The sequence below is a fragment of the Ornithodoros turicata genome, chromosome 5 (assembly GCF_037126465.1).
Source record: "Ornithodoros turicata isolate Travis chromosome 5, ASM3712646v1, whole genome shotgun sequence".
Classification (NCBI taxonomy): domain Eukaryota; kingdom Metazoa; phylum Arthropoda; class Arachnida; order Ixodida; family Argasidae; genus Ornithodoros; species Ornithodoros turicata.
The window spans coordinates 17,785,485-17,799,240 of NC_088205.1; the positions used below are offsets into that span (position 1 = coordinate 17,785,485).

A 13,756-nucleotide genomic window follows, 5' to 3' on the forward strand; every position below is an offset into this window, starting at 1 on the left:
CGATCAAACATTACAAACAACTCCACCACGTGAACTCCATAAACGTGCAGCAATAATGGTAGCCATCGATATCATCCAGTTCTGGTTTCGTATTCGATCCTTTCGTCGATCGTGACGAGACACCACAAACAATCGCTGATTAAAAGTTAAACTGAGTATACAAGCACTGCTTGCTTATGCATAAAGCTAGTTTGATACTAGTTTTTTTGGAGTACAAAACAAATAAATAACAAGACTGCGCACAATTAAAACTTTCTAGTAAGTTTTGCCAGTTTTTAGCGAGTTATGCGTTCAACTGGACATCAAAAACAAACCCGACACAGGAATCTTGACAACCAAATTTTATTAATTATATTACTTTCGGAACAATCACCTATAACTATTCAACATCAGATTTTTGAGACGACTGCGGCTTTCTTATTAAAATCCCGTGTCAAGACTGGGTATGGAAACTATGGAGATTCCGAAATAGACGATTGTCACGGACTACTACTTTTCTAATATCAGCACATAGTTCGCCCGAGGACCTCGAGCATGGCCTTGTTTGTGATATTATGGTGACGAACGAACGAGTAGTGGGAACCATTTGTGAAACGAATCACTTTCACACTGCTGTCAATACCTGAAAAAGAGGACAAAGAGTATTAGGATATCGCTATGATGTAACGTAATACATAAACGTTGAAGACAGACAGTCTGGGGATCAAACCAGGCCGAGGGTACAAGTTGCCTAGGCACGTCGTCCACAAGGGGCATACAGTGTAAACACAGTATGCTGAGATTTTGGCAATCATTCAAGAACCCCCACTTGGAGAAAAAAAATTACTGCGCTACGGCATTGCTCATGATTAGTTGTCCGCGCCCTTTCCCGTTTATCAACTATGTGTCTGAGTAAACAAGGTCTGCTTGATACTCAGTGTGATATATCATCACTAGCCCCACCAATCACAGCCGTCTTTCTAAGCCATTGGACTAGTTTTAGCCACGGGACGAGGCTCCCATCAGCCAGAAAGGCAGTTGTTCATAGTTCCAGGCACTCCTTGGTAGAAATTGTATGCAGGATACTGAATTTTCAGTAGTGCACTTTTTGCAGCTGTCAAAACAGTTTGGGAGGCACAAGAAGGGGGAGGGATTGTCACATTCATTTGCTAGAGTGTTTCCAGTTTCTGCTTTATGCAGCAGTTGATCTTGTAAAAGTGGCTTCTACTTGAGCGGAGCCTCCTGGCTTGGAACATGGGTTCCAGCAGAAGGTAGGCTGAAGTGGAAGCACTCCTACAATGGGAAACGATATTCTTGTTGGAGACATGGTGCATATCCACCCTTGTTCCAGCCTGTGTCAGGGGCAGATCCAGGCCCTGTTTTTTTTTTTTTTTTTTGGGGGGGGGGGGGTTCTTTGTTGAAGCACCTAGTGGGGGAGGGAACAGAGGGAAATCCAATATATAAACTGACGTGTTTGTTTTTTTTTTGGGGGGGGGGGGGGGGGGGGGGCTCTCTCTCTCGGATCCGCCACTGGCCTAGCTGTGTCCACTGCGGAACTGGTTCTAGAACACTCTTTCTCCGGCTGGGTGTAGCCTGTTTACAGTCTAGATCCAGTTAAGTTCCAGGCTGGAACCAGTCCAATAATCCAGCTGGAATTCCCACTGCATTTCCAGCTGGAATTTTTCCTACGGTTATCTACTTGCTTTTATATGAGTGGTCACAACATTGATTTGGTCATCCATAATCAAAACCCTGAGACTTGTCATTGATTTGGTGTTTAGTGGAGCAACTGCTAAGTTGTATATGACGCGCCTAACACAAGTGGTGACATAGAACGACATAGAACACAACTGAGAAGCCTACGTAACAACCTATAAATAGAAGGCATGCAGTGGCTTCCAAATAGGGGCACGTACCATTCTGCAATAGTTGTTCCTCTGCACCGTAGCACCAAAAGGTGTCTGGTGTCTTGCCTAGTATTCTGAGCATTTCTACAGATTGAGTGAAGTCCATGAGCTTATCATTATCGCTGATCGTGACCAGAGTTGGAGTGGACATCTGTGAGAGGACCTCCAGGTCTCTGTAATACTGTATCACAATACTTGCAGGTAAATGAGCAGTACAAGGAAGAGTCCAGAAAAAACAACTTTAAAACACAGGTAAACATTTTATGCACCATTTAATTGTCCTCCATGTCGAAACGGAGCCACCTTCTCGGTTCAATCGCATCAACTCTTAATATATTAATTAATAATATTACAGATGCACTGCTTGAGCATTACTTGCCAGTTTTCTCTGTGTGCATTAACAGGATTGCATATGATTCTCTTGTTCCCACTCCCCTCTGTAACACTACCGAGCCCTGAAGGGAAAAATAAATAAGCGGGCAACAGTGATAATCACAGTTTAAAGGATGGCCCCACAGGTGGCAAAACAATGCAGGAAAGCAATACGACTGCACCATCAATAGTGTAAAGATGGTGGCCCGAAGATGAAACATGTACTAAAAAAGGAAAGGCATTCTATCCCTTTCGTTTTCTTCTTTTTTTCACAGTGAAGTGCTGAAAGCCAGAGTTGCTCCTCACATAATGAAAGTTTAGCAAGGTGGCTATTTCATTAACTTTTATGCAGAAGTTATCCTTCACGATGGCTTCAACTGAAGCAATGACGACTGGTGTCGGTACTCGGTGTGTGGGGGCTGGTCGAGGAGAGTCAGTAACAGTACTGATGCCACTTATGCACTTCCCTAGCCCATTTGTACATTTCTGTAGTGGCAGGCATGTATAACCATATTGAACGCTCCTTTATCAATTAATTTTGGAAACTTCAACCATATAGCACCTGAACAGATACAGGAAAAAATTCACTGGCGATTTAGCGGTAAATGCGAGAGAAATGCGTTAGCATTAACCGTCTTTTCTGGTCCATACTTGGTCCATCCACTTCTGGTTTAAACCAAACTTCCGGTTGTCCACTTCCAGCCTAAACCAAACTTCTGGTAGTTCACCTCTAGTCTATGCTTGATTTCTGGTTTGACACCTTCAATTACTATGTGTAAGTCCATTTAATAAACCTTTAATTAACCTCAATTACTTTCAATTACCCTTTAATTTCCTTAGGTAACTGCAGGTTAGATGAGGTAATCTTGAATTCCCTTAATTACCTTTAATTACATTTACTTGCCTTAATTACTCTCAATTCCCCTTAAACTGACATTATTTAGCTTTAATCACAATTAATTACCTCCGGTATAACTTGCAGTTACCTTCCATATTCTTTAATTTCATTTAATCTTTCTGCTAATTACATATATCTTACATTCATTACCTTTAAACTCAACATTCTTATTTTAATTGCCTTTAATTACTTAATTTGTTTCAATTACTCTTACCTCTTAATTACCTTTTGACTGCTTCAATCTCAAATCATTTGCCACCATTTACATTTAGCCCCTGATAACCCCTTTGCGTGTCCACTTATACCACTGTCTCGGTGCGGTTTCACAATCTCACACACATACATACAGCTTTTTCCATTTTGACACTCCTAATGCTAACACATTAATAAAAGAGTGATAACACACTGCTCCGCTTCAATTAATGTTGCGGGTGAGGGCGCCATCTTTGCACTACTCCTGTTGTACTGCATCATGTTGCATCCGTGCACTGTATTCCCACCCGTCGGCCAATCTTCAAGCCAGTAGCGTAGCCAGAGGGAAGGGGTGTTCCAGGGCTTCAACCCCCCAAAATCGTAACTTTGATAGTGCATTTGGGAGAGGGAAACCGAGGGTCCTCTCTCCTATGCAAAGTTTCCATAGAGCTCCCATAATGCCCTCCTAAAGTATTTTTCAGCCTACGCTGCTGCTTCAAGCCGTGGTAATCAGTGTGGCAACATACAGGACAACCAAGCCGTCTCAAGCCGTGTTTCGAATGTTTACTGCACTGCATTTTTACTGCATTTTGCTCCATCGATAGAGACGTACCTGATTAACATCAGCCAACATCATACTCTGTATGCTCTGAACCATGTCGTCAGTGTTGCTTTTCACACGCCGCAACATGGTGAAAGACTTCATTAAGAAGACAGATAGGTCCCGTGTTAGCGGATCCTGAAATAGGCGTCCACATCCAAAGATGGCCCACGTAGGCTTCACGCATCTGGAGATTAGACCAAAAGAATAGAGCAAGAAAAGAACTGTTAACAGGACTACTGCACTGGGCTAGCAATCAGGGGATCAATCACATTCCTGAAATATACAATGAATACGCACTGCTATCACTCAATGAATACGCAGTCAGCCCTTATGTTCCCCTGAATCGTACCAGTGACAACCAGGACCTACTAGAATGTACCGACCGTGTCATAATTTGCTATTCCAATGTCTCTTCTCCTAACTCCCGTCCACATGATCTACTACAGATCAGCCCGTGGGATCTCCATCGTGGTTGTCTCTTAGTTGCTGTCTGAACGGCATTTGGGATATGATTTGAGATTTCTTTAGCGCATTCTTCAGGGAGTAGTAGACTGCTCCTTTAAAATCACGGTACTTCTCCGGCATGTGGTGCAAAAATGACAAGATAGGGCCACACCACCAGTGAAATTTTGTCTATCTCCCGACCCATTTGTGAACTAGGCAACCGAAGCAGTCAATAGAAAGTGTCACTGATTGTAGCCTAGCATAAAAGAAGGACAGCTAACCTGGGCCTCAAGTGTGTGGCCGGGTTGAAGAGGGCTATGGATTTCACTCCAACCAGCTCAGGCGATGTCGCCAGTCGTAGGCCGACGTACGAGCTGCTGCTGTGACATGCAATCATGTCCAGTCTACAACAAAAAGATGAACCCAAAACTAAGTGTCACAAAGGACGGATCCTGCACTCTTAAAACAGAACTTCACCACACAGCACGCTCCGAGACAACAACTTTCCCGAATGACATCGTTCGGACTCGATTGGTTAAAAATGGCTTTTGGTGACTGGTTAAAAATGGCATAAGTGTCACAAAATGCCTTACACCCTTTTGTGACACTTATGCAGTCAAGTTAATTGTCACAAAAAGGTGTAGACCTGCACTTTCTTACAAATCAAGAGTGATAAGGGTAAAGGGCGTGCAATGGCTGGCCTTCAGCATGCTATGTGGTGAAGTGGGATATACCGGATGCCCAAAGATAGCGTCCTGCGGTGTCCACTTACCCTTCAACAGTCATGCTCGGCACAAAGTCTCGTTGAGTGGTGTAAACCTGGAGGTACCTTGTTATGTGATAAAGCAACCAAGAAGAATTTAAGTTCTCAACTACATGTATCAATATGGGCCAGGGTTGCGGAGTTGGAATGATTCCGGAATCATTCCAGATTTTTCAGAGCATGGGAATGGAATGGGAATGGAATTAGGCATTTTTTCGCAGGCGGAATGGAATTTGAATGTAATGGTCTGGGTGCTACGCGGTCAAGAGCGATGGTTTGGTTTGGTTTTAAGAAAAAATAAAACGGAGATTTTGGCTTCACTAGTGTGAGGCCCGCAACCCCACATTACTTGCACCAGTTACTTTAGTGGAAAACTCCTGTAATGATAATGCCAATGAAGAGGAGGAGGAGGTGGAGAGGAGGAGGCCGAAATAACCTTGTCTTTGTGTTTTTTTCCGTGCTGGGTAATGTCAATCTCCTCTATAGCACTGCTGGGCTAGCTAGTACGGTTACCGGTTCTAATTATTTTATTGGTGGAATTAAAGGAATGGAATGGGGTTGCCAAACCATTCCAGGAGTGGGAATTGACCATACCTTTTCATTCCGAGGAATTGAAAGGAATGGAATTATCACAAACCTTCATTCCTCGGAATGGAATTGGAATGGAATGGGTGACCCCATTCCGCAACCCTGGCAATACCTCCAGAAAATGAACTGCCATTGCATTACAGGACACAATCTTCTCAAGCTCCAACTAAACGTGCGGCCGATTTCATGCTAGCTGTGAACCTAACTAGCCCCATAGATAATTGATCGACAATTGAATGACAATTGCTAAGACGATTACGCTGTTCCTGTTGCAGGACCTTGGAGAAATGCATGTGCATGACGCCATGGTGAGACATTTTTTTGACAAAGTATTGCCCATAAAAATACACATACCTGATAAATTAAGTTATTTCAGTTTGCTTTGTCAGATAACAAGGTATCTCTAGGTTGTGACCACTCTAAGCAAAGGACAAGGTCTTGTGCAGAGCTTGATTGTCAGAAAGCAAGTTGCAGGAGCTGAGGAAACAACTGTAACATTTACATCGGACCAAACTGTATATTGATAGAAATGACAACAAGCAGGGCAGATGTTAGGGTGGTGGTGAGGTAGGCAACGCGCTGTGTCACGGCTTTGAGACACTGAGGATTAGGAATGTTCCACAGCCATTCACAAGCATCCACATGTTTCGGATGTCCTACTGAAAAATGCTACAGATTTTGTCTGGTTTTTTTTTAAACCTCATGGAACCTTTACACATCTAGAGGTTCACACGAAATGGAACACTTTTCACAATTCTTTGTCTTACAGCAGGCCACAACTAGGGTTGCCACCAGGCCGGTATTATACCGACACGGCCAGTTATTTGCTCGCTCTGCCAGTTGCCGGTAGGAAGGTGATACCGGCAGCCTTTTGCCGGTATTTGTCGCCCAAGACCTTTCATATAGGCTTTTGCGGGGTTTTCCCTTCAACATTCCACTACAGCTTGAATAAATCTGGAGCATAGATCCAACTCCGCAGTCATCAGTTCTTTCCTTAGTTATTCATTATTATTATTATTACACACAGGAACATATGTTTCCTCGTATTATCTTGAGCTCTCTCTCTCTCTCTCTCTCTCTCTCGTTTTTTGTGTTCTCTTCCACCCCTCACCCACTGCCCTTTCCTGCGAGCCCTTCCTCCTCTCCCTCTATTCCACCTCCTCTCCCTCAGCCAGTATTTTTCACTATGAAAGGTGGCAACCCTAGCCACAACTCACTGCCTTAAAAAGGAAAATGCATGATATGTACTTCTTGATATTTATAGCTCTTAAGAAGTCCAGGGCTAGTTGAGTTTTCTCTTGGCTGGAATGCCACCAGCAGTTTGTTTGGCGGCTGAATGCCGTATCTGCAAGTTAAGCACATGACAGGCTTAGGTATCGGTCCAGAGTGCTGCGACTGTGTCTAGACATACCGGGCCACGTCAGAGCAGCAACGTCAATGCCGTTTTTAAGAAAGAAAGAGATAGCAATGGAAAAGTCCTTGTAGGATCCTGGAGCTCCGGACAAGAAGAGGACCAAGGGCCGCTTGGACATATCATTGTTTTCGGTACGGTCTAACGCTGTGCACACATATTTCACAGGCACATCCAAGCCTTCCATCGGAGCGTTCTGGTAGCCATGCCTGTTGTGCCATGCCTGTTAAAGTGGATTATCAGATTAAAAAAAAAAAAAGGTTTAGGCCATGGTATGTTATAGTGTGCCCCAAATGCGTTTTGGGTAGTAACTCTCTAACCAGTTACTTTTCTTGGAAATCACCTTCTCACTGTAACCATATTGCGAGGTATTTGTAGCTTCGTATTGGGCTTGGCATATGCCCTTGCATAGCCTGAGCGAATTTCTCGTTGTGAATATTATACGGCCATTCCTACCAGAGCCCCTGTTGATCAACTTTTTAGTGTGGGAAAAGATTTGCCTGGGCTGAAGCAATGGAAGCTCGCTGATGATAACTTTGCAAACAAACCATTGTAACAGGCACGTGATGTAATTGCAGTTAGACTGTACAAGTACTAAAATGAAGTTTTTGAAAAGTTACATTTGCTCATATTTTGTTTCTTAAAAAGTAAATCAAAGAGTGATATAAAACGGTAGGAGCAACTTATTTATTTACACATGGTAAGGAGACTTTCGTGCACGAGACTGCACTTCTTCAGGTTACCTGATTACCTTTGGTAACCTGAAGAAGTCTCGTTACCATGGGTAAATAAATAAGTTGCTCCTACCGTTTAATATCACTCTTTGATTTACTCACCCCCGGCAACTTCACATCACCTATTTTTTTGCCTTCGTATCTTCTTAAAAAGTAACTAGAATGTAGCTAAGTTATTCGAATGTGGTGATTAGCTACAGCTAGTGATATTCCCAAAAGTAACAAACTCAGGTACCATTTTTTAAAACAAACCCTAACTTGGCCGCAGTAACCTACCCACGATAACACCAAACGCTATAGTGCAGTAAAATTGCACATTGCACATAAAGCCATGTCTGACCAGTGTCTGGAGCATGTAACAGCACTGAACTTCAACGGCATATCCAGGCAATGTGTGTTGGCTATTATGACACATATGATAGGAAAGCATGCAGGAGTGCATAGTCACCATTGAAAATTCACTTCATTACTGCATCAAACATAAATTTCTGGTACATGACTACAATACCTTCCCAGGTGAAAAATGTTTGCAGGTGGGATTTGCAAACACCTGGGGTTCACCTACACATATAATACTACTCACTTGATACAAGTACTTGCACGTGTTTACAGTTATGGTCCTCTCCACATAGTTGACATCTGTTGCCTTCACCCTACTGTTGGGCCCATGAGTTGCTCGCTGATAAGACAATATGTTCTTGCTGGTCCTCCAGCTGGCACATGAATGAAAACCGCACCAAGGAACTGTGGATATATATACAGGGTGTCCACCGTAACTATAGAAGTACTTTTTAAAAATAGAAAAATCACTTTTTCCCAGTTTTAACCAATGGCGATGTACTCTACGCCTAAATGGCCATCTTAAGAGGGCACAGGCAAGCTTCTGTTTCGATGCATTAATTAACTTTCGTTAATTAACTTTTTAATTATCAACAATAGACGATTGACCCAATGAGAACATTGAATCCCTTGGAGTCACTGATAACATTACTGTTCTCAGAACAAAAATCGAGAGAGTTATAGCGCAAGGAAAGGGCCTGGAAATAAGACGGTCTGGTGGTTGTTTTTCGACACTCAAGTAGAAGTGCTCCCGTTTTCCTTTCCTCTGTATGTGGGGGAGGGAAAACACTGTCGTAGGGGGGGACAGATTGCATGGGGACAGATTGGTTCGACAGCTATTTCCCACCCCAGCATACACAGGAAATGAAAACGGGAGCACTTCTACTTGAGCTTCGAAAAATGACCACCAGAGCACCTTATTTCCAGGCCCTTTCCTCGCGCTATAACTGCCTCAATTTTTGTTCTGAAAACGGTAACGTTACCAGTGACCCCAAGGGATCCGATGTTCTCATTGGGTCAATCTTCTATTGTTGATAACGAAAAAGTTAATTAACGAAAGTTAATTAATGCATCGTCACAGAAGCTTGCCTGAGCCATCTTAAGGTGGGCCGTTAGGCGTAGAGTACATTGCCATTGGTTAAAACTGGGGAAAAGTGATTTTTCCATTTTTAAAAATTATTTCTATAGTTACGGCGGACACCCTGTATATATAGATAAGCACATGATGCACGAGCGTTTTTGCCCTGGCATGAATTATTGCACAAGACAAAATATGTAAAATACGTGGGCGAGTTTATTTGCTCCTGCTGTTGGCGATGACGACAACCAGTGACGGTTGTGGGTGTTGCAAGAAATGGGGGGGAAGGGAGTCATCATCGTCAATTACAGTTATGCGTCATAACAGCTTAACGTTATCATGACAGACATGTGTCTAAAGCTGAACATAACGACCCCCCCATGTAAGGGGTGCACAGGTAAAACAAGTTGGGGGGATGCTGCAAAACATTTGCGGTGGGGAAGGATCCACTGACGACAACAATAGTAGAACCCGATACCATGGGGCCCTTTCTCGTCATAGTAATCGACCTCGATTAGTTTGTGTCTCGCCTATCATTGGTCGTTACGTGAAGAAGGCGTATAGAACAGAGGTGAATGCCACGTGCCCTCAACCAATAGTTGAGCACTTGATCCTGCATTCTACGTGCTTTATCTACTTTAACTAGACAAAAAAGTAGAGAACTCCGACTTAACATAACAAAATAACAAGGTTTACTCAGACGTTTCGTCCGTCATGCGACGGACGTCATCAGTGCCAAACTGAATGAGAGATTACACAACCGGTCGCTATTTAAGGAGATGGGAGTATTGTTCGGGAAGGGGTCCACGGTTATTGTTACAAACCAAGGGGTCACCGCGTATGTGCCAAGACTCTAGAAGCTTTCTTTGTTCTCGAGCCAAGGTCACTGCGTTGTCGAAGTCAAAACAATGTCCCGTGTCCCAACAATGTTTTGTAAGCTCCGTCTTAAACCGTGTGGCGTGCGTCGCGCTCTTTATGTACCGCTTGTGTTCTTTGAAACGAGTGTTCCGTTTCCTGCTTGTCTCGCCAATGTAGCACGTGTCACAGTCTTGGCATTGTAGTTTGTACTTCCGGTCTTCCTTCCGGTCCTTTGGTTTCGATAATGGACTTCGGAGTCTAACATGCGGTTTGAACGTAGTCCTGATATCCAACGGAAGCAAAGCCCGGCGGATACATTCAGAAACGCCTTTGACATAGGGGATGACAACGTGTGTCTGACGGGTGCGGTTCCTGTCCTGCGGTACAGGTGCTTGCATGCGTTTGCGAGTGTCCTCAATAAACCTGCGTGGGTAGCCACGTTTGTCCAAGTAATCGGCGATCGTTCTGTCCAAGGAAGCCCGTAACTCGGTGCAGGATGATAACTGTTCAGATCGGTGAAATAACGTTCGTACCACACTCCGTTTGTGCTCCGTGGGATGGTGCGAGTCAAAACCATGGAAACTGCCGGTATCACAAGGCTTTTCGGTAGACACACGTTTGAATGCCTCCTGAGCTATATCGGCGCGCACACACATCCAAGGAAGGAAGCTTGCCATTTTGTTCCACCTCGTAAGTGAAACTGACCGATAGCTCAATGCTGTTTAGAACTGAGTGGAACTCATTAACGTGGTCACTGACCGGACCAACTCTACAAACTCCTTCGAGTTGTGGACCGTCAGGCTGTTGTTACCGGTGGCCGGAGCTATGGGTTCCACCAAGTATTTGGAGAGGTTGTATGTCGGTGACCCAACGAATGAGACAATAGGCCTCAAGGGGCATCCTGGCTTGTGTTTCTTGGGGAGACCGTAGAGCTTGGGGGTGGCCCCGTCCGAGGAGAAAAGGCGACGATAGGTAGCATCATCTATGTGGTCCTTCTTTAAATTACGTAGGTGGTCAACCAACGAGTGTTCCGATTTCGGAGTTGGGTCACGCGGCAAGGCGACAAAATGCGTAGCATCGTCAAGGATCTCCTTCATCTTTGCATCGTAGTGCTCTCTGTCTAGTACAACCGTACCTTTACCTTTGTCAGCTGGAAGGACGATGACGCTTTATCACGAAGATTGCAGGATCAAGAGCTCGACTAACGGTTCAGGGAGCGTGACATTGATTTCTGTTCTTCATGCCCTCTTCACGTTGCAACTAATGACAGGCGAGACACAAAGTAATCGAGGTCTATTACTTTGACGAGAATAGGGCCCCAGGATTGCTCTTGCGCCATAAAAGCCCATAAGCCCGTTACCATTGTAGAGAAGGTGTTGTTCCTCCACACGAGTCCTGACAACCCGGTAGCTGCTACGGTTACCTTTAATCATCCCCACGTTTCTAAACACAGAACTAATTCATAGTGCACATAGAATAGTGTGACATAGAATATTCAGCTATAATGGATACCATAAATTCACCTGTTCTGGCCGGTCGGAAGAGTGACTTCATGGCTTATCGGGGCCAATTTGTCGAAGAAACAAAATTGAATCCTTGGATGTTAACATTCGACTTGTTCTACAGCCGAGTGCTGCAGCCCGGAGGATGATTACATGATGCCACGGTACGAAATAAACAGCACGTCAGCTGTCATTCCGTGCCGTTCAAAAACAAAACTGTCACGTGATCGAGCATGCTCGCAGCCTCGCAGCGGCGACGGTGGCAGTATCGTGTATCGTCGCATCGTGAGCGCCGCACATTTCAGTTTCGTTTTCGGCATACCAAATGCCTTCGTATAACTTAGCAGAAAATGGCAGAAAGGTGCATGGACTTCTTCCGTAACAGTAGTCCAGAGATAACAGAAAGGAAAGTGTTCACCTAAAGGTCTTGAAAAATATATGCCAGGAGGCGTAGCCAGACAAAATATTTCGGGAAGGATTCGATGGGGACTATATACAAGTGGGTATCTCACGAAAAATGAGCCAAAGCAAAAAAAAAAAAAAAAAAAAAAGGAATGGTTCACCGCACACCAAAAAGACGGACTGCATAGTGTTGCCAGTGGTGTGAGGATACTCCAACTCTCTTTGTTTGTAATTAATTAATTATTAGTCAAATTTCAATTATAAGGATTAGAGCTAAAATGTGAACGAGAAAGTTGCAGCGGGCGACTTGATTGCAACTTTGTACTTCGTTTTTTTTTTTTTTTTCACCTTTTTTTTGGGGGGGCGACTAACTTTTAGGTTTGCAAAAAAAGAAAAAGAAAACGACGCGGGAGCTGTCTCAGACATGCCGCTTGAGGAGCAACAACAACAACAACATGCGAAGACGTCAGACGACAGGAAAAAAAGGATCCGTTCACTTTAGTGACTCTACCCGCTACAACTTTCTTATTGGCATTTTGGCTCTAATTCTTATAATGAAAAACTGACTAATTAATTTTACTTACTTACTTACTTAATTAATTAACTACAAAAGAAACAATAGTTGGGGAATCCCCACCCCACAGCAAACACTGTTCAGTCCATCGTTTTTGTCTGCGATGAACCTTTTTCTTAACTTTGACTCATTTTTTTCGTGAAACACACTGTATACGTAGATATACAGGGTGTTTCACCTAGAGTGGTAAGAAATTCAAATGGCGACGTACTCGCCGGAGGATTGTGGGACTTTCGGCAATTACCTTCTGGGTTTTGTCGCCATTTAGGAAGGCTTTGGACAATTTTTAATTCAGGGAAAATTATTTTTCAATTGAACTTTGAAAATTGCCAAGCTAATATGAAGTCCTCCACGCATAACCACAGAGAAAAACTATGCACAGTATCCAAACAGAAATAGTCTAAAAAATAGTAAAAATTCCGCTTTAGCCCCACCTCTTGATTGTCGCAAAGAAGAGCGCACGGAAGCTGCGCGGAGAGAGGAACTGTTCCCGACTCTTGTTTCACCCAGTTTTACCTTTCTTTCCCCCGCTTTGACCTTGATGCTTGATGGTGACAACCGTCTTATCACAAAGAAGGCAAAACAAATGAAAGCGGGGACACTTCCTCCTCTAGGCCCAAATTTTGGGCCCACTTCTTTGCTAAAATAAAGCAGGCGGTGCTAAAGCGTAATTTTTACTATTTTTTTCTACTATTTCTGTTGCGATACTGTGCATAGTTTTTGTTGGGTCCGCGGTTATTCGTGGAGGACTTCATATTTCTGTAAAAAAAAGTGAGGTTCGCTTGATAATTTTCAAAGTTCAATTGAAAACAAAATAATTTCCTGCAATTAAAAATTGTCCAAAGCCTTCCTCAATGGTGACAAGTTTCCAGAAGGTAATCGCCGAAAGTCCCACAGTCCTCCGGCGAGTACGTCGCCAGTTAGAATTTTTTATCATGTGATAAAAAGTTTTATTTTTACCGAACTTTAAAAAAAAAAAAAAAAAAAAAATCTATGAGAGCAGCACGCCTGTCGTTTTTGCATTTGAGTTCCGCGGCCAGGCGGACATCATCTGGAAGAGGGTATGTACCTGCCAGATGTCTAATTACCTAAAATTCATTAATTAACTCTT

General features: G+C 43.5%; 2 protein-coding genes across 4 annotated transcripts in view; one reads left to right on the top strand and one right to left on the bottom strand.

Moving 5' to 3' along the window:
- LOC135394142 (PAS domain-containing serine/threonine-protein kinase-like) overlaps positions 1–13,756 on the top strand; it is a 225,496-nt gene that overhangs the window by 169,746 nt on the left and 41,994 nt on the right. The gene's annotated exons all lie outside the window — the stretch shown is intronic.
- Positions 327–11,895, bottom strand: LOC135394141 (uncharacterized). 3 transcript variants are annotated; one of them, XM_064624682.1, is made up of 9 exons: positions 11,691–11,895; positions 8,476–8,605; positions 7,159–7,381; positions 6,996–7,092; positions 5,169–5,225; positions 4,678–4,800; positions 3,962–4,136; positions 1,896–2,067; positions 327–622 (listed from the first exon to the last, which is right to left on the bottom strand). In XM_064624682.1, exons 3-9 carry the CDS (start codon positions 7,343–7,345, stop codon positions 504–506), a joined length of 930 nt encoding a protein of 309 aa, XP_064480752.1. In that variant the 5' UTR covers positions 7,346–7,381; positions 8,476–8,605; positions 11,691–11,895; the 3' UTR covers positions 327–503. The 3 variants fall into 3 exon arrangements, with proteins under 3 accessions (XP_064480752.1, XP_064480750.1, XP_064480751.1); XM_064624680.1 differs by having other exon boundaries at positions 8,476–8,636; XM_064624681.1 differs by lacking the exon at positions 5,169–5,225 and having other exon boundaries at positions 8,476–8,636; positions 11,691–11,894.

Excerpts from the sequence above, each read along its gene's own strand:
- LOC135394141 (XM_064624680.1), bottom strand. The coding sequence starts at position 11,721 with ATGAAGTCACTCTTCCGACCGGCCAGAACAG. Across the intron at positions 4,137-4,677 it reads GCCACACACTTGAGGCCCAG|ATGCGTGAAGCCTACGTGGG; the intron begins GTTAGCTGTCCT and ends TCTAATCTCCAG. Across the intron at positions 2,068-3,961 it reads TGTTGGCTGATGTTAATCAG|TATTACAGAGACCTGGAGGT; the intron begins GTACGTCTCTAT and ends ATTGTGATACAG.